General features: G+C 34.6%; 1 protein-coding gene across 1 annotated transcript in view; it reads right to left on the bottom strand.

Moving 5' to 3' along the window:
- LOC129740333 (glutathione hydrolase 1 proenzyme-like) overlaps positions 1-4,775 on the bottom strand; it is a 61,214-nt gene extending 56,439 nt beyond the window's left edge. Inside the window, exon 1 of the mRNA XM_055731983.1 lies at positions 4,474-4,775. Coding sequence (XP_055587958.1) covers positions 4,474-4,568 — 95 coding nt within the window. The 5' untranslated portion in view covers positions 4,569-4,775. The remainder of the gene's footprint in view (positions 1-4,473) is intronic.
- Positions 4,776-27,203: the final 22,428 nt, after the last annotated feature.

Below are 27,203 nucleotides of genomic sequence, written 5' to 3'. Positions count from 1 at the left end.
TGATTAGATAACACTTTAATGCAATTTATTTTATTGATTTGTATCAATTTAGAATCCTATGGAGCTATAATTTATCATTATAATCAACACATCTTTCTTTGGAACAATTACGGTCTAATCCATTAAATGCCACCTAATTTATAACAATAAAAAAAGGGTATTTCAAAAACCATCGTTGTTTGATCTACATCCAAGACCGGAAAAGCCAAAATTAAATTACTATAAAAAAAAAACACTAAATCAGAGGAAACGAATTCAAAATTCATAAAGTTCAATATACAAAATCAATAGTCTGGTTATCTTGAAAAATGAATTTAAATGCACTGTATTCTTTCTTTTACAATTCAAGGAAAGAATAATATTTCATAAATCAATCTTAATCAGAACCATATCCAAACACTGATTCATTATTCATTTACCATGCTCAAAATAATTCATTAGTTTTACGATTATTTTATTGGAATTGGTTTGCAATATGCTGTTCTAACTAATCTTGGCCTCGTTTAAAAGAAATATCAAAAGATACTAAAATTGTCAAAAAATTTCAATGTGACGTATGATAAAAAGTGTTCCTAACAAAAAACTGAAGAGACTATAGAATGTCTATTTTTAAAAATCATTTGTAAAATTTTAATTAAAATGATTTTTCATTAAATTACAATATTCCAAGTCGTCCTTTGGAGAAGGGCAATTTGAGCCGTGTTTTTCGGGAGAGCGATTTCGCATTTGATATCTTCATCTCTTGTAAAGCAGCAGGATGAATAAAAAAAGGCTATCGATTAGCAAGATCAATAACAAACAGTTTATTTTGTTTTAAACGTATGTAATTGTGGCAACATTTTCATGAACTAATAGAGGATTTCAACTGCTGGATCTGATATACGAAATAACTAAAAAAAAAGCTCCACGACAAAGCCTAATCTAAATTTATCGAATAACTACTTTTTCTTATTCTTGGACAAAATTGCCGAAATACCTTATTAACCTTTCAAGTCCAATTGAGAAATTGTAATCTTTTGGATATCTAATTTTTTTCTCGAAATTTACATAAGAAACTTCACACTTTATTTATTCCCCCCTTCAGGGTTTTTTGGAAATTTCGAAGGGGGGGTCGACAAAAGAAGAAATTGACATTTGTTTCAGCTCAATCACTTGGAACTTTCATTGTTACATGCTTTTTCACGTTTTGGATTCTTCACACATCGAAATGGAAAAGTCTTGTGATGTAATAAGTTTACGAAATTATCAAACGTATTATTTAAATTTCCTAAGTTTAGAAAAAGCAAAAATAAAATAAGCTTTTCACCCAGAACCAATAATTCAATTTAAAAAAAAATTTAAAAAAAAACCTTTCCCGGCGTAACAGTAAGAACTAGACAGCAATCAAAGTAGCCGCTGAACGATTTCGCAGAAAGCTAGCCCACACCACACATACAGGTTTTTCATTCGAAACATAGGTACTTTCCTCCTGCTTTACGATGAAACCTACTGACAGAATCGTGCCTTAAGAATAATTAGATTATAAAGATCATAAGTTGAGAGAAAAAGTTGATATACAAAATTAACTTAGCTGTGGTGCTGTTGTTCATGGTTTTGCGGCATGCTAGTAGGCCTCCATGGTTTGCATTCAGCGTTTTTCTTGTTGAATCTCCTCCTGGAGCATATCAAACTCACATCTGGCCGCCGCTACTTATTCAATTCCACCCACACTCTTCCCCCCTCCGCCCAGCACCAAAAATGAACAAATTGAACCAACCATTCAATATAAACACTTTTTAAACTGCAGGTTGCTTAATCGATTCTAAATATCAAATTTTGATTTGCGTTACACCATAATGATCAGCAAGAATGAACAAATTTACACCCGTTCTACCAAACATCCATTTTTGCACTTTCCATTTTGCGTCCATTTTTTGCACTTTCAACTTTCCGTTTCTGCATTTCACATTATATCATATCCAACTCCATCTCCATTTAAAGGCATTTTTCACAACTTAACAATGAGCATCGTGGAAAAAATGCATATTATAGACGAACGCCGTTCTCGAGAAACTTCTTATTTCAGGAAAGGAAAAAAAATCGTGGAATAACGAAGCAAAACGCGACCGTCGAAAACAAACGCGACTGCACTCGAGCAAGGCCAACTTAGCTTCCCGCTAGCAGCATCATCCTCCGAACAAAGCACTTAATGTATGAGCGTGCGTGAATTGTTTGTATTCTACAAACAGATCTAGATTATTTTGTTAATGCTTTGTTTGATGAATCTACGACCCACCTGACTTCATCGAATTGAATTCGCTGCTAGATTCCCCGGCAAAAACGCACATCTTGCTCTGATTAATGGTGCTCATACTGCCTTCGGGGGGGTTCTCATTATGCCTCCACAGTGGCTGGTTTTCAGCTTTTGGCAAAATTTTTTAAAATGCATTTTTTAACGTTTTCATCTAGTTTTTCACGTTTCAGCCTGTTAGGGAATAGGCTTTTCAAGTGTCTGAACACGAAACAATAATGTAACCTCCATATTATAGCTATTTTCTATGGTTAAATAACCGTTTTCCTTAAGGTGGCCATTATGCCCCCATCTCCCCTAAGTGTTATTTAATTTTACACCTTTATCGATGAATGTCATTTTACTCAAGTAAAAACATTTCTAGTTTTGAAAATCATAGATACATCCCCCCACAATCATGGGTCACACACAATTATTAGTCACCGGTCATATGTACTGCTGATATCTACTGAACTAAAATAATTTTTTTCATACTTCTATTTTTAGTTAATCGATAATATCATCAAAATGCATTTAAAATATTATGTGTGCGCTTGATAACAGTAAAATTGATGTTTGAATAGTTTTTTTCATACGTTAATAATTATCTGTTGAACTATCGCAAAAATTTCCAATGTTATGAGGTTGACATCATAAACCGTTAAGCCCCTTATGCGGGTATTTGAAAAATTCCATAATAGTAATTAGGTCTTATATATGCAAAAAGGACGAGTTTACGTTTTCCAAATGAAACTGAGCGAATAAAACGCGAAATTTCATAATAATTTGCAAAATAAAATTGACCCATGATTGTTGCAATATCCACCAAATTTCCCACAGTCATGGGTCACTTTTTTGCTACAAAGCAAAACATTTCTTGGTTGCTATAGCTCAACTCAAATGCCCCTTCAATTTATACTATCAAAGAATGCCCCTGAATGTTTGCCAGAAACGTGATGATTTCCATGTTGATATTCGGGTGTTGCCATGGACTTCTATGTGACTAATAATTGTGAGCAGCTTGACTAATAATTGTTACGGGCTACAATTTTGACCCATAATTGTGGTTTTGAAAAATGCTGACTGTTTCGGTAAATTATGTTATTTTATCACAAAACTGAAAATAAAAACACAATTGAACTTAAAAAGGAAGCTTTTAATGACTGAAATACATGCAAAGCTTGATATTTGGTCAACTAACACCCGAATAAACAAGCATTTTGTGGTGAAAGGATACGTTAAGTGACTAATGATTGTGGGGGGATTGTAAATAAAATAAGATTAGACAAAAACAGGGTTTGAAAATCATCGAGGAAAGATTTTATAAGAAGCGTTTTTACAAGTACGGAACAACTATTTTGAAGTGGTAGAATCGGAGAGGGTTGAGTCTACCACAAAAGTGTTCTTATAAAAAAATCGGGACGTTTTGAGAAAAAAGCGGGACGGCGGGACATTTTCTAGAAAAGCGGGACCTTAGCTAAGCTAGTTGAATTATTAGATTTCAACGAGAAAATAGAGATTTATTTTCATCAATAAAATTATACCAAGTTTGGTCTTAATTAGGGGATTAATACGTGAATTTTATGCATTCACGAAAGTTGCTCAAATGTATGCGGCGGAAGTAATGTTCGACGACTGAAAAACAGTACCTCAAGGTAAAACTTGTAACAATCGTGTGATAAACACACAGCAGACACTCGATGGAAATTCCATATTCTACTTATGCATATGATGGATGTTCGTTTCCGGTACTTCCTATATTTGTTTGCATACCCTTGTAGTGTTTCAGTGCGTGTGGAAGAACCGGTTGATTGTTGGACAACTTTTTATGCTGTGTAATCAGTTTTGTGTAAAATTAATCACCCATTGTCGTTTTACTTGTTAATTTTTCTATACATGTTGTGGTTTATCATTTAAATGTAGGTTTTACTAAAATAATGCCTCGTCATGCTGATTTTAGCAGTACCGCTCGATTAAGTTAAAGTTTTTTTTTCTGCTGCTGAAACCGTAAATATTTCGTAATAATCCGAGCGCCAATCGACCCAATAATACCTTTGGAAAGCAACCGAGCGCGCTTAGCTTATCGCAATGACTTGGTCAACGCAAAATAATTGAGTAAATTACACCTTTGCCAGAAGCGCTGAGTAATTTTATGCCGCAAACCGAGCCATTATTATGAGATAATCCAGCATTTGTAACGTTACACATCTAGGCGACACAGCTCTGCAGCTTCCTCGAGTAGAGTGAAAGATTCTACCGATCGTATCGTTGAAGATCGTCGCTTGACATCTGCCATCATTTAGGAAGAACGTTTCGTCGAGTCTAGTGGTGGGTTATCACTTATCTCGTAACAAGGGTGAAAAATCATTTAACAGTCACTAGAGGCTGAAACTAGAGATTTCTAGGGGTAAGTAGGGCCAAATCGACACCCCCTTGATATGCGCTACACTGTAAACCGCCTACAATTCATCACTCTGCTGAGACGGCAACTTTGCATAATCTACACATAATTGGCTAACCTTCGTCGATCATCGAGATCAATACTGAACTTGGTCATTGTCATGACGCACAGATTCGGATCACCACACCTTTTGTCAACACACTAGAACTTTGGGATCAAATTCTACGTATCGAACTGCTATCCCCGAGGGAACAAGAACACGCGTTTTTTTCGCGACCGGCCCGATTCGAAGACAGCTTAGAACTGATTGCAATCGCTTCCAAATTCTGACAGTGAAGTTCGGCTCGGCGTCCGCGTTGATCGCTCGTTCTCGGCGAGAGTAAGTAAGCCGCTTTTGATAGACTGCCTTGTGGAGGGTAGGTAGCCTAAGCAAATAAGTAGGTAAACCACCTGTATAGTATCTGGCAGCGAGACATATTCGCGAGAAAATAAATACTATACAATACGCCAATGCATGTTAAGATAGAGCGCCTTCGGGCGATCGCGAATGATCATATCGCGGGGCGGAGATTTGTATTGGAAAACCAGCGAGGAACTTTTGCCATCCATCGTTCTAGTTAAAATGTTGCAACATTGGGATTTCTTTTTTCTCTCTCTCTCAGTGTGTTTCTCAAAACGCCGGCGTAATTGTTGTTATTGTTGTCGGAGTTGCCTCGCGGGGCGGTTGCAGTTTATGATTATGATTGAATGCGAGCTACATTCACCTTGAAAGATTAATATATTCAAGGTTGTCTATTGAACAGTTAGCAAAGGAAGGCTGATAAATGATGGGATTACCGTGAGAAAAAATATCCATTAAGTTAGACTGACAAAAGAGTTCTAATGATTATTATAATGTGCAAACTTTTCATTTCCTTTGTTAAAATTGGAAGATTTCTAGAGTTTGTTTTGATTACGTCGTATGAACCAATATAAACAAAATTGAGTTAATGACTGCAAACGATTGAATAACACGTAGTCAATGTTTGGTAGAAAATTTTGCTTTATTTGGTCAATAAATAACTTTAACAGAATGATTTGAAATTAGGACGTATGATGACTTTCTCATTTTCGAGTGTAATTTGGTTTTTGAGTCTTTTTGCGTAGCCGTGCATTTGCCGTGATGCAAAAGGATACAAAAACTAATTTGGCGAATAGGTTTTTAGGACGTTATGCATCGTTGCGAAAAGTTCGGAAATTCAAGAGAAAATGTAAAAAACGGTCTGTAGGAGTGATAAATAGCTATCTTATAGCTTTATGATTGCTGCAAATTGTTAGATGAGTACAATTAAGTTTCAATTTCCCGTGTGAATATAGCCAGTATTACTTATTTCCTTACAGAGGCAGCCAAAATAATTGAAACAAATTAAAAGCAATGGATACGCTCGAATGACCAGTAGCGTCACCACAAGTGAAGGCCGGACATGTCCAGGTGGAGTCCCAATGGTTCGTCCAAAAAGAAATGATTCCAGAACCCTTTACCACTTTCGCAGTTTTATTGGATCGGTTTAAATGTTAAAAACATATTTTTTCAAGCAATGAAATAAGGAAGATTCGGGCCAGTTAGACTAAATTTTAGCATCAAAATATGGATTGAGTAAAAAGACGTTTGCGCCAAATGAGAAAAGCAATAGGTCGTAAGTACCTACATCTTATTTAATATTGACTAAACTTACACTTATTTCGAGTACATCAGTACGTTCTGCTTTCACTTTTACTCTGATTGACGAATTTGCATTCGAATTTGACCAGCATTCGAATCATTTGTCAGAATTTGTCTGTCTCCTAGTCCTAGTTTTGAAGATATTTGACGTTTGAAAGTTTTAAAATTAATCAGTTTTGAGTAAATTCAATCCTTGATAACTTAAAAAAAAACCTACAAAAAATAAGAACTGATTTTGAATCTATGTATTTTAGGCCCGTGCGAAGGACCCGTCCATGGAGGGGGGAGGGGGGGGGGGGATTTGAAATAGAAATTTAGCCGAAAATATTACCAATAACAAAAATACACAATAAATAAAGAAATTGGTTTTAACACCATTTTCTTTCTTGGGATTATTACACAAACTCAAAAAATATTTTAAAATTGATTTTCTTTAATTTACTCAAAAAATAATAAAATTTACTGATAAAATATTTAAATCAAAATTTTCAAAACAAATCAGAGCGACTGTTTCATTCATTCACGGTATGTCATTGATAATAATTATTCAATAGTGATCCCTATTCTGAACTAGAAATCGGGTGAAAATTAATTTTAAGCAGATTAGTTTTGTAAACGAGTTTTGATCATTGCATATTCTTATTTTTTGGTTGTTGTTTTTCGGTGAGTTTAAAAATAGACTAAAAGTATTTGGCCGAAACTTCAAAATTTTTTTTTTTATTTTTCATTCATAAAAAAGCATCAACCGGAAACGAGTTAGCAGTCTAGTTTTCAAATTTGAAATCAGTTTGTCCGAAACACCAGAAAATAAATTTCAAATTAAGCTTCGGATTTAAGAATTATTACACAGAAATAGAATAGAAGAAATATAACACTAAATTTTAAGAAAATTTCAAGGCTTAAATGAATGTCAGACCATAAAAAAAATATTCAAAAGTGTTAGAAAAAATATAACGATGATTATTTATCATTCTTCTAAATCTACATTTTTTCATCATTTTCAATTGAAGGATTTATTAAAAAATTCCGCTGTTCTATCTTGAATTTAAAAAAATGTTATCACGATTTAAAATGTGAATTCTCGATGAGGAAAAAATATCCATTTTGTACTAAGGAGAACATATACATAAGTTGATAACTAAATTTTATTTGATTAAAAAAAAAAGAAAATATTTAATTTTATTTCAAGAGTACCAGGGGTCAATGTCAAAGATAAAATCTATTTCTTTATTTCAACTGTTCCAGTTTTCAAATTAAAAGGCTACAAAATTTAATTTTTAAAGTTCAAAATAATAACTTTATATATTTATAATACAAGATGTTTAATTATTATGTCAAATTACAGATTGGAAAATGATCTTATTGAAAAATAATAAAATAAAAATAATGAATTTCAATTTTTGATAGAAATATTGAAAGCACAAAGATAATACAAATTATATCAGTTACCAATGCGTATTAAAATTTACCTTTTAAGTTTCTACTTCGAATCATTTTTTGAACTTTCTGAAGATTATTCAAAAACCAATCTGGAACGGGAAAATATTTCGGATTTTTCAGTCAATTCGCGGGTTTTAAAGTTCAAAATTTTAAGCTCTGAATATTTTGTCGCCTTAAATTTAAATATTGTGTTTTCTTTTTTTTTTTTTTTTTAATTAAGTGTCAAAGATTTCCAAAAAGATAATGTTATCAGAACACTAAAACTCAGAACTAAATAACAGAGCGATTATGAAAAATGTTTAATTAAATTTAAATAGTTTGACTTTAAAATTCGGTAAATTTATTTCAAAATAAAAACAAAATATGAATATGAAAAAGATAAGTCTAAAACATTTTAGAAGGATTTCTCGTCTAACCCTTTTAAAAACTTATCTATAGTAATAATTTGATAACTGAAGGAAACAGCACTTTGGTGCCTTTGATTTAATGATTTATTTTATAGACATTTGATGATATTTGATAGATTTAAGCTTCCCGAACTCGAATCTTTCGACAAATTTGTATATTACCTTTAGTTTTGGTGATATGAAGTTTATCAGCTTTAAAAGGAATAAGTTTTAAGTGATAATTGATGAAATAACAAATTGACGTTGAAGAAAAAATCTGGTTGTGAATTTTTTTATTGTACCTCTTTCATTCAATTATGGAATAATATTTTAAAGATGATGATAAATGATCTAAAACAGTCAAATTTTATTGTTTTTAAAAGTTTGGAAAGATATCATTAAAAATATTTTTGCCATTACTGAAAAAATTAAAAAAAATTGAATTCATTGAACAATATTTGTTCAAAAGTGCAAAGCGATTAGATTTCTGCGTTAAATATATCTGAAATTGAATTTGGTTCGAAACCTATTTAAAAATGAGGAGAAGTAAACAAATAGAAAACCTCTTTAACATTTTCCTTGGGAAAAGTTGGTAATTGACTAAAAACCTGTATTTGAAAATTATATGATTTTGTGTTGAAGTTTTTCAAAAAAATGCACATCAACCACAAGCCCAGGGCAATTTATGATAAATATCCGCCCCATAAGGGTCCAGAAATGCAAGCGACGTATTCTACTCTGCACTTAAAATTTTAAATTCTTATTCGAATTTTAATCATTAAGTAGGGTTATTCATGACTAACAATCTTAACTCAGACACAATGCCAATACCTCGAAAACTAATCCCTGGTTCACTATTCTTCTTTAGTTTGTCAAAATTTTCATGCTTGTTGATAGAAATTTGTTTCCAAATATAAAATTTTAAATAACATTATTCTCATTCCAGAAGTTCTGATTCCATATTATTAAAATCTGAATTGCATTTCTGTTTTTATATTTTGGATCCTATGTCCAGTTCAGGATTCTTGATTTTCAGTTCGAATCATTATAAAATTGAAATCAAAAGCTGTTTTGTAATCGATCGAATTTGGTTTTGCATTTCATTCAAAATTTTATACGTAGTTTTCGAAATGCGTTTTCAATATTTCGATGATAATTTTCCAAATTTTAAAACCAAATAAAATTTGAAATCATCTTGGGTTTTGTTTGATTTTTAGTCGAAGTTTATGAAATCAATTCTTTAAAATCCCATTCAATTCATCATTTTTTTATTCTATTCACATTTTATTTTAAATTTTCAAGTCGTATGAAAGTTATGATGAAAATAATAAATAAATTCTGATTGAAACCCAAAACACTAGAAATAAAATTTTAGGTTCATAGTTGAGAGTCTAAAATAAATTTCAATTATTGGCTTGTAATAGAAATGCTGATTTGAAATCGAAATTTAATTCGAAAAACAAATCTAAAATTCAAATTCTGAGTTCAGGTGCAGAATAGAGATTTTGAATTTATATTTAAAATGTAGATTCAAATTTATCTCGTTATTGAGTTTCACAATCAAAATAAAATTATGAAGTTGACTTTTGCGTTGGGGAATTTATCTTGTAAGAGATCGAATACTTATAATTTTTATTGTTATTTTAATTTAAAAATTTCAAATTCTTCAACAAGTCTTTTTGAAAACATATTTCTACTAACTTTATATTAAACGAAATAGTTTTGTGATTTTTTCAGGTAAAATGTAATTTTTTTATCCTAAAATCATCCAGAGGTTTTTAATTATGGAATTGATTTTTGGTGAAAAATATTGTCTGTTATCTTCCTGTAAAATAAATTGCAGAGAATTTCACATTTTTGTGTATTGCTTAACATATGCAGTTGCAGTTTTTTCAAAGGCCAAATTTCAAACTAAAATCTAAAACTTGGAAGAAATTTACAAGAATCAGATTTGAACCACAAAGTTTTAATCTATTACTTTTGGTTTTGAAAATTTGACTTATTTTCAAGGATTTCTTTTAAAGTAAACACGTTTTCTATGTTAAAATCAAATGAGAAGTGCTAGTGTTTTTTAGCTAATTCAAAGATTTCTTTTCTATACCAAAGGGTTTCTTAAATAAATACCTTAGCTTACCATTTTATAGATTCAAGGATGTATTTTCAAAAGTTTCTAATTTATACAAAATTCTGTTTATGTGAAAGAATTGAATAATCAAGTTTGTAGTATAAAAATATCTTTTTTATTTGTATTATTCATGCATTGATTAAGCTAAAATATCATAATAAAAAATTGGTCACAAAGCCCCCCCCCCCCCCACCCCCCATGAGTAGGTTCTTCCTACGGCCCTGGTGTCCACGATAAAATTGCCACACGCAAAATTGATTAGCAAAATTCGAGCTTTCATCCGATTTCCATCTAATTTTCAGGGATTGAAGAATGACTATTAAACTTCATTTTACTATTTTTCTCGCATTTTATTCACAGTCCATACGCAAATGCCAGCACATTGGCTTTAACCCCGGCCATAAGATTCTGCACAAGTTGTGAATCAACAGTTTTTTGCATGTAAACTAGAGTGCCCCAAATGACCCGACTTTTGAAAATGTTATGCGCTGCAGGCTAAAATTGATCCTAGGCCTAGTACAAGATCTCATGCCAAACTTGGGCCAGATCGGATCACGGGAAGGGGTCGCTCAACGAGCCTTAAATTTGTATGGGGTTTTGAGATATTTTGTTCGGGAGAAACATGAAAAACCAGATTTACATCAATAACTTTGGTTTTCTTCGGCCGATTTCTTTTGAAAACGGGTCCCAGCAAACATTTATGAAGGTATAACGCAGGAACAACAGAATTATTCAAACAAATATACCAGATGAAAAGATTGTATTAAACTTACCAAAATAGCATATAGCTACATAAGTGGAGGCGATATATCTACAATGACAAGATTTCAACGATTCGATTTTCCCACAAAAAGCAAAATAAACGAAAAAAAAGAATTTCCCCGACCGAGATTTGAACTCGAGTCGTCCGAGTTCGCTGTCCGATATCCTTCCACGATGCCAACTCATCAGTTGAAATGATCCACGCTATAGCTCTATAAGTGAGATTTTCTTTTTACGAACCGGTCCAAGGAAGAGACTGGATAGAGTGTCAATTGAAGGACCGCCCATTTATCGTAAATCAGTTTACTCAAATCGTAAATGTCGAATTAGCATATTCTCAACTTTTTGGAGACATATTTACGAATTGACTAAACTGCTATCCGATTCCACTTTTTTTGGGCAAGGCTTGTCGTAAATGAATGATTGAAAAGCACTCAATACCAACGTGTTTACGATGGTTATTGAAAATGTGTTACTAATCGATTTGGATTATCATTTCCATTACGATTTCATGTTAGCTGGGGTTTTCTTGAAGCCCAAACTATGACAAATATTACATCCGAAGACTGAAATTTGATTCGAATTAAGATACAAAATGTATTAGGCTTGAAAAATGGGCTAACCTTTTTAAGGGTGGTATTCATCATTCATAATGAGTCAGGGCGTTCGAACATTTCGACGCAGCATTAACCGTGATGAATACCACCCTGAAAAAAGTTAGCCCATTTTTGAAGCCTAATAACTTTTTTATTTTAACTCGAATCGATTTGCAGTCTTCGGATAAAATATTTGTCATAGTTTGGGCTATAATAAAACCCGCTTTCAAAAGAAATTGGATGAAGGAAACCAAAGTTATTCATGAAAAACTGGTTTTCCATGTTTCTCCCGAACAAAATGTCTCAAAATCCCATACAAACTTCAGGCTCGTTGAGCGACCCCTTCCCGTGATCCGATCTGGCCCAAATTTGGCATGAAATCTTGCACTAGGCCTATGATCAATTTAAGCCTGCAGCACATCACTTTTTCAAAAGTCATGTCATTTGGGGCAGTCTAGTCTACAACCGTGCATCGAACCAAAAAACGAGCCGTACTATCGACTTACAAGAAGGTAGTGACTCCAAATCGCGATGATAAACAAAATACGACGGCCTAATCGCGATCCCGGAGGCTGTACACGACGATGCTGACGTAGTTTGACTGCGTGGTAATGGACGACGAAACCTACGTCAAAGCCGACTACAAGCAGCTTCCGGGACAGGAGTTTTATACGGCAAAAGGAAGGGGAAAGGTAACAGATATTTTCAAGCACATGAAACTGTCAAAGTTCGCGAAGAAATATCTGGTTTGGCAAGCCATCTGTACCTCTGGTTTGAAAAGCAGCATTTTCATAGCTTCCGGGACTGTCAACCAAGAAATTTACGTGAAAGAGTGTTTGAATAAACGTCTGCTGCATTTCCTGAAGAAACACGGTTGTTCCGTACTGTTTTGGCCGGATTTGACATCTTACCATTAAGGTAAAAAGGCCATGGAGTGGTAGGCCGCCAACAACGTGCAGGTGGTCCCCTAAAGAAGATAAAAAAACTGCTAAGGACGAACAGCAGTTCAAGGCAAACTGGCTTTCTGCGGCGAAGAAGGTGGACTAGGTGGCTGTACAAAATCTGATGGCAGGGTTTAAGCGTAAGGCCCGGCAATTCGGATTTGGAAAAGCGGAAGCCTAACTGAATATTTTTCCTGAATTTTATACTAATTAAACTTGAAAAAGAAATTTAATTTGATTTTTTAAATAAACGATTTCACTGATTTACACGCGTTTTCCCTTGACCAAATTTGGACCGTATCACCCTTTAAATTCTTTGCACATCGGAAAATTATTTCAGATTCAATTTTTTTTATTTCAGATTAGAGATTCAGATTTAGAATTCGGGTTTTAGATTACAGATCCAGATTCAGACTTCAGATTCAGATTTCAGTTTAAGATTTCAGATTTCAGATTTCAGATTACAGATTTCAGATTACAGATTTCAGATTCGGATTTCGGATTCAGATTTTAGATTCAGATTTCAGATTCAGATTCCATATTCGGATTTCAGATTTCAGATTCAGATTTCATATTCAGATTTCAGATTCAGATTTAAGATTTCAGATTCAGATGTAGCTCAAGTCCCAAGTATTAAAAAACGTAAAATTTCATCACATTTTAGTGGAACACTCTAACTGTCTTTCAAAATTAGGAAAAAATTATTATTAATGTAAATAGTTATGGATGTGAAAAATTGAAGAAGTGTGTGCATGCTTCCCAATTGCTGTAGAATTATGAACCTTACTGTGCATATAAACAATAAACATATCTATGTTTGGGCAAGAGAGAACAAAACACTACCCGCTGGAAACTTTTCACTGATTCACCGAATGCACAGTATAATTAATTCAATTGTTATTTTTATTCAGAAGAGATCTTCTAAGGCTAATAGAAAAATGAGATCACCACGTGTTTGTCAATTGATTTTTTTTTCTACGTTTCCATATCATTCCAATCCTAGCTTCATGAGACACGTGTTGGCGATCAAAATCGAACGACTCGTCTTCTATTTTTTTTATAATAGGTTCAAAACAGGCTAAACATTTTAGTTTATTCCTTTTTCCTGTTTGCCCTTCCAAAGATCGTTTGAAGGAACTTTGTCAGTCTCTCTCAAGAAACCCGATACGGCCTGAAACCGGATTAGAGAATCTTTGTTTGTTCGTTTATAGGTTCTGAATTCTTCAAAATTCTTGTTCGATTCTGAAATCAATTAACAAAGATTAAGTATTCTACAAGCAGGCTCACATTCTGGATTCGGTTTCACAATAGTGATTCCTAATTATGTTGGAATGTTTTTTCTTCATTGCGATGCAGACAAACAATCTTCAGGATCTCCTGACTTGGAAAATTATACATGGTATTTTAACATCTGTAACACCAGAGCATTTTTTCGCTAAAACCAAATTTCTTTACCTGTCTAATGTACATATAAAATCATCAATAGTCACTTGAAACTTAAAAACAAAAACAAAGTTCAAACGTACTCAAACCGGTACTGCCTGATCTAGAAAACTTTACCCGTCAAGCGTGTCCCATTGTTCAGAGTCATCGTGACAGTGTCGGTTGTCATTCATATCTACATTATCAAACACAATCAGGAAGATACCTGTATCAGTCACTCGAATTATGTCAGACTGTTTTGTATATAGGTACCTGACATCATTATCTCTACGTCACTCATTGAGTTTTAGTTGAACAGCAGACAGAAACATTTCTTGCTGTGTGTATAAACTATTTCATTATCATCCAGACAGTGACAACCATTATCAGGTGTCAGTTTTACTTTTCTGTTAAAAAATAATTCGTCGTTTTTTTCTTTATTGGAATAGAAATTTAAAATCGACTAGCTTGTTTCAAGAATTCAATGAATGTTGGTCCAAGTCGTATCCCAACTAGCAAACAAAGGATTTCAAGCGTGACAAGATCTCGATCGAAAGTACTCTGAATGTGACACCACGTGCATCTAATAAGGCATGGATGGCGCAATCACGTAGGGGAAAGTTGGGTAAAACAAACACTTTCAATATTTATGAAGCAAATATATTTGCCTAAGTGCATCAACACTTTCGAGACCCTTTGTTGATTTACATCAATCAAGATCTCATAAAAGTAAACAAAACAAACAAAATCTTTGAGGATGCACCATTTGATGTTATTTTCTCTACTCAGAAAAAAGTCCATACCTCGCAACATTTCAACATTTTTCAGAAATGTTTACCGTTTTCAACGGTGGAAAGTTTATAGACTTCTCATTAAAACATATTAGAGCAAAAGGCCAATCTAGTACTTCATATTTTGTTTGTCGAAAAGTCAGGACTTTCGAAGTAATATTTGGTGCTGGCGCGATGCTATACGGTGTACGTCTCACTCGACTTTCCCCTACCACTTAGAACTGGCTAATGGCCAATGAGTTTATTGGCCCATAAACGTCACATTCCGCATATGCGCTGTTTGCGCTTTGAGCTTAGTTCTTGTTTAGAATATGGGTTCATTTTTTTTACAATCATTCGAAAGACGATGCAATTAGTAGATGACAAGTTTGAGAAAACTAGAGATTTTAAAATCGAGTTGAAAAATCATCTATCATGTAAAATTGCCGTGTGAACCGTGACATGAAATTATTTTTGAAATAAGTTGTATGCATGAGGAAACATTTTTAGTCAAATATTACGAACACAAAGTTATAGTAATTGTCCGCAGTAATTCAAATCTCTTTTTTTTCCCAAAATCTGAAATTGAAAAATCATGAAGTTGTGAATAATGTGAATGTGAAAAATGTTGAAGTTGTGAATAATGTGAATTTTAAAAATTCGATTTTTTTTTCCATTGGGGGATTTGTTTTCGTCTCCATGGGCGTCGCGAGCAAATGTTGAGTTGTGTATTTTAATACAAATTTTAGAAAGTCTTTCGGAAGTCGGAAGTCCTAACTTCCGAAGTAAAATTTAGTGCTGGCGCTGAAATAGTTGCCAAAGCATACCGATAAGTGGCAATATTTGAGCGCGTATTTCTCAACCAAGTAGGCTCTTTGATTCATTACTCAATTGTTCAGCACATGGTAATGAATGACGCCTAGATGTGACCCAAAATGATGTTTTGCCGAAAAATGTGTCAATGTTAGTAGTATTTTTTGTCTTAAAAATATGAATTTAGTACTGACGCACCAAGAAATATTCATATTTGCTTTAGTACTGGTACAGACTGAGACGTCACAATCACGAAAAATCTGTTCATTTACTAGGAAACTCGTTTTTCAAGATCGCTACAAAAAAGTTGCGTTTTAGAATTATTTTTCTATAAAATAGATCATCGAAGATTGCAAAAATTGTGGATTTTCCCCACTCCAATTGAAAAATTTTAAAATAAATTCAATGTCACCCATGAAAATGTTCAAGTCAGTGCAGTTTAAGCTCCTATATTACAACAAAGTAATCAAAACGCAAATCTTTTATTGGAATTTAAAAAAAACTGAGTTAATAATCATAAATCAGTGTTTATTGTTCTACGTAAGAATTGAATATGGTAAACCGGTTGGATAAAAATCATGACGATCAGTTGAACACTCAATAACTACCACACCTTTTTAAAGCAGATTTTTTCTTCACTGTTGCACGTTTAAGCTTCAAGGTAGATAGGACAATGCATTCGTTAATAAAATTAAAAAAAAACATAATGCAATCTCCAAAAGAACAAAAAACATAGTGAAATAGAGGCCTTAAAACACAATCAAAATTAAATTTGAATTCATTATCGTTCTAAAACGTGTTTTCTTTGAAATTTCTTCCATTCTCATATAAATTTTTGATAAAATCGTTTTTGTGACATCTCAAAAAAAATCCTATATGGCTTTCGAACTAACCTATTTTAATATCTCTTGCTGATGTACATACATGAAATAATGGTATGACACTTTGGCGACGTTTGAAAAAAAAAATGGGAAGCTCTACATACAATTTTTAATCCAATACGCATGAAACGTTAGTTTTTATTCATATTGATAACGTTATATGATTTTAATCGCCGTAATTTTTATGATTATAATTTTAATGGCATGTTCGGCGGAATGAAAAACTAGAGAGAATTTATTTTATAGAAATTTGAAAGAAAGGTGGATAGACAGGCATTAGTGCGCCAATAGGAGAAAGCTTGATAGGTGTTGCTCGTTTGAAGTGTGCGTAAAAACACGCTCTCAAACCACTGGGCTCGCTATACATGGAAATTCTCTTTCTGAGTTTCTCATGTATAGTTAGCTAGTGTAGAGCAAAGGCGGGAGCAATTCATGGGAGCTTTTCATCAACATGCCCTGTAGCCTAAAATTTCAACTCCTATCAAGCTTTCTCCTATTGGCGTACTAATGCCTGTCTATCCATCTTTCTTTCAAATTCTATAAAATAAATTCTCTCTAGTTTTCATTCCGCCGCTCATGCTATTAAAATTATAATCATATTGATAACAGAAATAGATCGAAAACATATAATATAGCATATACGAATGTACTTAACTAATGATGTAGCGCCTTTGGAATTTTTAGAACAACATCTAAATCAGATGAACAGACACATGAACTGAACAAGAGCCTTGCTTTTAAAATAGATTAAATAGTACTGATGTATTTAGAGGCCGAGTACAGGGAAGTTTCCATACAATAAACCACTTTTTTTTGGTCAATATCAACTTGACGTATTTCTTTCAATTTTGCATTTAAAAAACCTGAACATCCCTCATTTTAAAGGTGTGTGTGTGTGTGTAGAATGTTGCTCCTATTTTGATTTTGGAATTCACTCTTCAGTTGTCAAAATGCCGTCCAAGGAATAAGAGCAGCGTATCAAAATTTTGCTCGCGCATCGCGAAAATCCGAGCTACTCGCACGCAAAGCTGGCAAAATCGCTAAAAGTTGCCAAATCAACGGTTACAAATGTAATTAAAGAAGTGTTTGGGGGACGTTTGTCGACAGCCAGAAAGTCTGGATCGGGGGGGAATTGAAAACCGGAAGCCGCTGAGACGATACAAAAAGTTGCCGGTAGTTTCAAGCGAAACCCTAACCCCTCTCTCCGAGATGCCGCAAATAAGCTGGGTGTATCGTCTAAAACCGTGCATCGAGCCAAAAAACGAGCCGGACTATCGACTTACAAGAAGGTAGTGACTCCAAATCGCGATGATAAACAAAATACGACGGCCAAAGCGCGATCCCGGAGGCTGTACACGACGATGCTGACGAAGTTTGACTGCGTGGTAATGGACGACGAAACCTACGTCAAAGCCGACTACAAGCAGCTTCCGGGACAGGAGTTTTATACGGCAAAAGGAAGGGGAAAGGTAGCAGATATTTTCAAGCACATGAAACTATCAAAGTTCGCGAAGAAATATAACCTGTTGCTTGAAATGCAACCAACCAAGAAATTTTTTGGCCGGATTTGACATCTTTCCATTACGGTAAAAGGCCATGGAGTGGTACGCCGCCAACAACGTGCAGGTGGTTCCCAAGGACAAGAACCCTCCCAACACGCCAGAGCTCCGCCCAATTGAGAAATACTGGGCTATTGTCAATGGAACCTAAAGAAGACAAAAAAAACTGCTAAGGGCGAGCAGCAGTTCAAGGCAAACTGGCTTTCTGCGGCGAAGAAGGTAGACAAGGTGGCTGTACAAAATCTGATAGCAGGGGTTAAGCGTAAGGCCCGGCAATTCGGATTTGGAAAAGCGGAAGCCTAACTGAATATTTTTCCTGAATTTTATACTTATTAAACTTGAAAAAGATATTTAATTCGATTTTTTAAATAAACGATTTGAAGTATAAAATCTAATTTATCTAATCGTTTACTTTCGAATATTGATTTTTTAGTTTTTTAAAAGCTTTACTTAAGACAAAACTTTTAACTCCAGCTCGCATCACGATAAGCGTCATCACAAAAAAGTTATAGTGCTTCCTATTGTTCACTGACTTTCTCAATCATTGCGCTTTTTTGATAAATTTCCCTCCAGTGTTGCCACAATCAGAAAATCTAAAGACAATGGATTCAAATGGATTCATATCATTCTAGATAATTCTAATAATTTGACCCTCTCAGATTGCTGACAGGGTTTTAATTTTAGTATTAGAAGGTACTTTTAAGCATTTTGTTTAACGTTTAAACAGCTCTGTAACTTGTTTTAAAAAAAAATTGTAAATTTTTAAAAGTTTTTAATAACATTGTTGAGTTTTATTTAAGAGTGTTGAAAATTAAAATTAAGATAATCAGCACCTCTGAAATTATTAAACACTTAAATATATTTATTTTGTTTTTAAGAATTCAAACAGCAAATTTTCAAAAAAATATTTTGTCTAGGGGGTCACCGAAAGAATATTTAATTTTGTTTTGAAAATGACCTGGAAAAAACTTTACTTTCTGCCCATGCAAAAATTAGCGTTACTGTATTTTTTTGTTTGAGTCCTTCTACGAAACACCGTGAAATATTATATAAACGAAAATTATACACCATAATCTTATTATAAGATCACGAAATAACATTGAATTTAATCTTCCTTAAGGGGGGGGGGGGGGGGTGTAGGGTCTAACACTTTCAAAAAATCGATTTTTTTATTTTTTTATTTTCTTATTGTAAAACATTTCAAGAATGTTGTGTCAAATTTTCAAGTCAATTGAAGCAAAACTGTAGAAGTTATAGGCCTTTATCTCCTCCTATCTTATACTGCAAGAAAGCAAGAGCCGAATCTTCAAACGCGTTTTCTCGAAAGCACATTTTTAAAGTCCGTGGACATCGTCATTTGAAAACTACTTATCCGATTCTTTTCAAATTTGGAACATATTTTCTACATATAAAATACCAGACCCCAACGTTTTTCTTTTTTGTTTTTTTTACTTTGGGGAGATTTGACAGGTGAAAAATGGTGGATTTTTTCGTGAAAAATCGTATTTTTTACTTCAAACAGCCACAAAAATTTCATAAAAAAATTTATAAGTTAAATAAAAACGTTGGGGTCTAGAAAAACATCTATTAAAAATATTTTGCTCTGATTTTTTGACTTCAGATGATTCTGTGCTGAGATACAGTGTCCACCGCAAATCTTGTTTTTAAAAAGGCATCCTCGAAAATGCTCCGTCACCGGCTCATTTTTCAATATTTTTCTACGAAAAAATTACTAAATGTTCTTTTAACAATGCTTTGTATAATGCAAAAAATTTGAAAACATTTGTTTGAACGATAGCTCTAGAAAAAAATCGTGAAAATGGTGTTTTTTTTATAGCCGTTAGACCCTACCCCTCCCTTAAACCCATGAAAATTCATTGAAAAACATTGAATTTCACAGTTTCCTTGAGGAAAACTGGAAGCTGTAATTACCATGAACTTAATAGTTTTGTGTTTTGAAATGTATGGAAAAAGTTGATTTTTTCATGGTTAATTTGCTTAACAACCCACTTTTCCATGGTAATTTTGGTTTAAACCATAAATTTCACTGTCAAAAACGATAAATTTGACAGTGCATTCAACGTTTCTTGTACCATGCTATTTATAGTGTCAACCATAAAATCCATGGTAATGTGAAAATTAAATTCATGGTTTTATCACAATGTTTTTCTATTCGGGTTAGTAGAATTATTCAACCAAGTAGGCTCATAACACATATAAGAGTGAAAAGTTTTTTTGTAACATCTTTATTTGAAACGGCTCATACCTTTATAGAGTGAAAAGTTATTCGTTTAAAATCGTTACTTTCGAATATAAGTAGGTACTAAAAATTTCCAGTTTTATTGAAGCTTATAAAATAATTGAGAGATCTAGAAGGCTTAATTTGAAAGAAATTTTTGGTAAAAATGTATCAAATATTAAGCAATAAACTTTTATTGCTTAAAGATAATGTTTGGGGTTCGAATAAGGTTTCTTTCAACTATTGTAAACTCGATACATTCAGATTTTAGTATGAACCTTTGTTTTTGTAGTATCTATCTATATATATAAAAATGAATTTCTGTCTGTCTGTCTGTCTGTCTGTCTGTCTGTCTGTCTGTTCCCTATAGACTCGGAAACTACTGAACCGATTTGCGTGAAACTTGGCAGGTGGGGGTATTGGAGGCAGAGGAAGGTTCCTATTGTGGTTTGAGGCCCCTCCCTCTCTCATTAAGGGGGGGAGGGGCCTCCCAAACAAAAGGCAATTTTTTGCATAACTCGAGAACCCATCAAGCAAATGGTATCATATTTGGCATGGGGTGATATTTGGGAACGAGGAATATTTCTATGAATATTTGGTACCCCTCTCTCCTTTCAGTGGCGTGATAGGAAGGGGGGAGGGGGGCTACATTGCAATTTTTCATATAACTCGAGAACTAATCAAGATATTGGATCCAAATTTGGCATGGGAAGGTATTTGGATACGAAAAATATTTCAATGATTATTTGAGACCCCTCCCTCTTTCCAGTTGAAAGGGGGAGGGGCCTCTTTCATATTTATTTATATAGTTCAAAAACTAATAAAGCAAATGGAACCACATTTGACATGGGAGGGTATTTGGATACGAAAAATACTTCTATGATTATTTGAGACCCCTCCCTCTTTCCAGTAGGGAGATATAAAGGGGGGAGGGGCCTCTTCTATAGTTTTCAACATAACTAAGAAAGTAATTAAGCAAATGAAACCAAACTTGGCATGGGCGGGTATTTGGGAACGTGACATGTTCTAATGATTGTTTGAGACCCCTTCCTTCTTACAGCGGGGAGGAAGGAAAGAGGGAGGGGAGTTTCATACAATTTTTACTGCATAACTCAAGAACTACAACAGCAAATGGAACCAAATTTGGCATGGAACGATATTTGGGTACGAGAAATGCTTCTATGAATATTTGGTATCCCTCACTCTTTCGAAGAGGTGGATGAAAAGGGGAAGGCGAGGTCTCCCTTACAATTTTCAGTATAACTGGAGAGCTGATCAAGCAAATTGAACCATATTTGACATGTGAGTGTATTTGGATACAAGAAATGTTTCTATTATGAATTGAAGCCGTACCTTTTAAGCGGTAAGATATAAAGGAAGAAGGGGGGGTTTCAATTTTTTTTGCATAACTCGAGAATTAATCGAGCAAATGAAACCAAATTTCATCATAATCATCAAAAAGTATTTGAGTACGAAAAATACTTTTATGAATATTAAGTTATCACCCCTCTATTGAAAGAAGAGAACGGAAAGGGGGATGGTACTCCCTTTCAATTTTATACATAACTCAAAAATTTACTATTTAAATAAAACCAAATTTGGCATGGCATGGAATATAGGAAGGGAAGAGGGAAGCTTACATTTAACTTTTATTTTACAAAATCCGAGAAATGGACAATACTTAACATGGAAAATCATTTTGGTATGACTCTATGATTATTTGATACATCATCCTCCTTTCAGTGAGAAGGTACATGGGAGGAGGGAGGTGAGCCTAATACAATTTTGTTAGCATATGTTCTAAATTTATGATTACGAAGCCAACAAATGGAAACAAATATGGCATGGAAAGGTACTTGGTTACGAGATATGTTTCTACGATTGTTATAGACTCTCATGCTTTACAGTGTAGAGAGGGAAAGAAAGAAAGGGGCTCCATACAATTTTTGTTGTAAAGCCTCAATACTTATCAACCAATGGAACTATATTTGATATAAGAGGATTTTTGGGAACGAAAAAAATGTGTATTAAAGATTACAATCTCCATTCAGCAGGGGGTGAAGGGAAGAACAGGGGGGGGGGTCTCTCTAATCAGTTTTTAAGCATAAATCCAGAACATATCAAGCAAAAACAACCATACTTTATAAGTTAGATTATTTGCGAACGATTAATTTGGGACCCTTCTTTTTTAGGGCGAAACTTAAGGAAACAGATAAAAATTATCAGATCTTTAAAACAAATTTATAAATCAAGATTCAGAATATAAGTTATGGTTTGTGTTGCAATTCGAAACTCCATCTGCAGCTCTCATTTTATAGCGGTTGCTTATAAATTATGTTATAATTTGATTCAAATAATGCCAATAATACAATAAAAATTTGAATAATTTTTGAAAATATCACTTGATTTTGAAAGGTGTAGCAAAGCACACCGGGTCAGCTAGTATATATATAAAAATGAATTTCTGTCTGTCTGTCTGTCTGTCTGTCTGTCTGTCTTTCTGTCTGTTCCCTATAGACTCAGAAACTACAGAACCGATTTACGTGAAACTTGGCCGGTGGGGGTATTGGAGGCCGGGGAAGGTTCCTATTATGGTTTGGGACCCCTCCCCCTAACAGAAAGGGAGGGAGGGGCCTCCCAAACAAAAGACAATTTATTGCATAACTCGAGAACCAATCAAGTAAATGGTATCACATTTGGCAGGGGGCAGTATTCGGGAACGGAGAATACTTTAATGGATATAAGGTAGCCCTCCCTCCTCTTAGTGGGGTGATGAGAAGGGAGGAAGGGGGCTACCTTACAATTTTCCATATAACTCGAAAACTAATCAAGATATTGGAACCCAATTTGGCACGGGAAGGTATTTGGATACGAAAAATATTTCAATGATTATTTGAGACCCCTCCCTTTTTGCAGTTGAAAAGGGGAGGGGCCTCTTTCATATTTTTTTACATAACTCAAAAACTAATCAAGCAAATGGAACCAAATTTGGCATGGTCGGATATTTGGGAATGTGACATGTTCTAATGATTGTTTGAGACCCCTTCCTTCTTTCAACGGAGAGAAAGGAAAGAGGGAGGGAAGTTTCATACAATTTTTATTGCATAACTGCAGAACTACAACAGCAAATGGAACCAAATTTGGCATGGAACGATATTTGGGTACGAGAAATGCTTCTATGAACATTTGGTATTCCTCACTCCTTCGAAAAGGTGGATGAAAAGGGGGAGAAGAGGTCTCCTTTATAATTTTCAGTATAACTGGAGGGCTGATCGAGCAAATTGAACCATATTTGGCATGTGAGGGTATTTGGATACGAGAAATGTTTCTATTATAAGTTGAAGCCCCACCTTTTTCAGCGGAAAGATATAAAAGGGGAAAAGGAAGCCCCCCCATACAATTTTTTTGCATAACTCGAGAATTAATAGAGCAAATGAAATAAAATTTGGTATCAAAAAGTATTCGAGTACAAAAAATACTTTTATAAACATTAAGTTCTCACCCCTCAATTCAATGGGGAGAACGGAAGCAAACGGAGGCAAATTTATGCATAACTCAAGAATTTACAACGCAAATAAAACCAAATTTGTCATGGGATGGTATTTCAATACGAGAAATTTTTTATGTAAAACAATTCCTTACTTGCAGTGGGATGATAGAATTGGGAATAAAGAAAGGGAAGAGGAAAGCTTACTTTTAACTTTTTTTTTACAAAATCTGGGAATGGACTAACCTTAACATGGAAAATCATTTTGATATGATTCTATGATTATCTGACACACCATCCTCCTTTCAGTGAGTAGGTACATACATAGGAGAAGGAAGGTGAGCCCAATACAATTTTGTTAGCATAAGTTCTCAATTTATGCTAACGAAGCCAACAAACGGAAACAAATATGGCATGGAAAGGTACTTGGTTACGAGATATGGTTCTACGATTGTTATAGACCCTCACGCTTTACAGTGTAGAGAGGAGAAGAAAGGAGGGAGTTCCATATAAGTTTTGTTGTAAAGCTTAAAAACTTATCAACCAATGGAACAATATTTGATACAACATGATTTTTGGGAACGAAAAAAATGGGTAGGATTATTAAAGATCACGATCTCTATTCAGCAGGGGGGGAAGGGTAGGACAAGAAGGGGGGCTCTCTTATCAGTTTTTAGCATATATCTAGAACATATCAAGCAAATACAACCATATTTTATCAGTTGGATTGTTTGCGTACGATTAATTTGCGAGCCTCCTTTTTTAGTGCGAAGCTTTAAGAAACAGATTAAAATTATCAGATCTTTAACACAAATTTATAGATCAAGATTCAGAATATTAGTTTATATTATTTTTGTGTTCCAATCCGAAACTCCAGCTGCAGCTCTCATTTTAAAGCGGTTGCTTATGAATTATGTTATAATTTGGTTTAAAATAATGCCAACAAAACAATAAAAATTTGAATAAATTCTTAAAATATCATTCGATTTTGAAAGGTGTAGCAAAGCACACCGGGTCAGCTAGTCTACAATATATGTTGACATAACTGGCCGCACTGCAATAGTTTTAGATGGATATGAATGTTTAAAGTTATAACTTTAAGAGGAGAAATGTCAAAAGTTTTCAGTCTCGTGCAGGATGCCAGGCCTTGAGGATGAAAAATCTGGCAATTTAGAATAAAAAATCTGTTAATGTCTGGGCACAAGCAAGATTACGAATTTAGTACCAAACAAAATTTTTGAAGATACAAGGGGGCGGGGTGAGAGTAGGGATTATTGGCGTTGTTCTGTATTCGGGTGATTTTCGACTTGAGAAACTTTATATATATAACAAACACTTTACTAACCACGTACCATGTCAATCTAATTTCAAAAATTGATTGAGTTTCAATGCTCGATTGGTGAGATACCAATGCATACAAGAGACATTCTATTCTATTCTAATTTGTTTATTTATAGAGGATTTTAACCAACATGGTCATTCGTCCTCTTAGGAGATTTTTAACGTTTACACTGTTTCTTAACTCTAGATTTTATCTAATATTCTAGCACTTTTCAGAAAAATTATTAGTTTGTCTTCGTTCATTGCGCTTAACGCTGTCGATGGGTCGTAACTAATTCCGCTGTTTTGCCTTTCCGTTGCGTATAATCTGCATTCTCCGATGATGTGGGAAACCGTTTGCGGTTTGTTGCAGGTGATGCATGTTGTTATTCCTCTCGTGAAGAACTCCAGGTGTGTCAACTTCGTATGCCCAATTCGTAGCCTGGTCAAAGCACGTTGTTCTAAAGGACTTCCTCTATCCTTCCAATTCCGAGTGTTACTTTTTATCCTTCTTAAAAAGAGTTCCCGATTATCTATCCATTCTGCTTCCCATTTCGATCTTATCTCTGACCTAACCCATGTGATAATATCCTGTGCCGGAATCTCAACTGACATCCTCGGGCCACTCCTACCCTTCTCGGCCAATTCATCTGCTTTGCTGTTGCCTTCAATGCCCACATGACCGGGGACCCAACATAAAGTGCTTTTAAGTTGATGCAATTTCTCTTCAATCTCTTGTATCCAAGGATGGAACGATTTTCCCGACTCTACTGCTGCTAAAACGCTGGCTGAATCCGAGAAAACAACTGCAGGATACCTTGATTTCTTCGCTATGTTCTTGAGGGCTAACAAAATGGCCATGGCTTCTGCGGAAAAAATAGTGCATTCCTCTGGTAGCTGGAAGGAGAGCTCTTTGTTTCTGCTTAATATTCCAATGCCAACCTGCCTATTCGCAACTGATCCATCAGTGTAGATCTGCAAAAAATTCGAATATCGTTGTTCCTGGTGATTTTTAAATAGTTGGACGGCCTTTCGGTTACCTTCTCCTACTTTGAACCTGTGTTTTATCGACCAGTCAACGTTGGGCATATTGGAATTCCATGGTCGGGTACAAACCATATTAGAGCGAGCAACTATGGGAACCGCTTTTCCAGTTAACGATTGAAACTCCTGCAATGACCTTTCCGAGGCTGGAGTGGTTGTTCCATGTGGTTTTGCAAGCATGCGAATGGCATTTGTTGTCAAACGCTCGATAAGGCGGTATTTCCATGGAAGTGTTCCACTTTCTGCGTGGATAGACAGGACGGGGCTGCTACGCATGGCTCCGCCAGCGATGCGTATACCAGCATTATAGTTGGGCATGAGTGGTTTGAGTGAGTTGGGACCTTTTCGCCCTATAGTATTGATCGCATAAAAGATCTTAGATTCACCTATGCTACTGAACATGTTTAGTAGGCATTTCCTTTGACCACCATAAGGTCGACCACCAATTGCACGTAATAGGTTGAGGCGAGATTCTAGCGCTGCCTTAGTTTCGAAAATGTGGGAGGTAAAGTTGAGGGTTTTAGTGAATGTCACTCCAAGGTTACGGGCTTTTTTCACTTCTGGAACGTTTTTTCCATCAATCGTGATTGACGGAATTGCTTTGTGTCGTCTTCTTCTGCAAATGTGGAGAATGTTAGATTTTTCTGACGAAATTGTGAACTTAATTCCATCAGCCCATTTGATCACGTTTGTTACAGCATTTTGTAGTTTTTTCCTGATGCTTTTAACTTGTTTTCCTGACACTAGTAAAACTATGTCATCGGCGTAAACAAAGGTTTGAATTCCACGAGGAATTTTATCGAATATTGTCTCCATAGCAATGAGGAAAAGTGTCACAGCAAGGACCGATCCTTGAGGTACTCCATTTCTTTGAGATTTTAAATCAGAGAGGGTTCCACCAACTAGTACTTTAAAAGATCTATGCGTTAAAAAATCTTGTATGAACATGTACAGATTTCCGCTAATTCCCCATTTTGCTAGAGTAGCAAGGATAGGTGCTCTTTGAGCAGTATCATACGCTTTGCTAAGGTCGAGCAAAGCCAACT

This window comes from Uranotaenia lowii, chromosome 1, assembly GCF_029784155.1.
Source record: "Uranotaenia lowii strain MFRU-FL chromosome 1, ASM2978415v1, whole genome shotgun sequence".
NCBI lineage: Eukaryota > Metazoa > Arthropoda > Insecta > Diptera > Culicidae > Uranotaenia > Uranotaenia lowii.
Note: the sequence above shows the minus strand (reverse complement) of the source record. Positions and strands in the feature narration are given on the sequence as shown.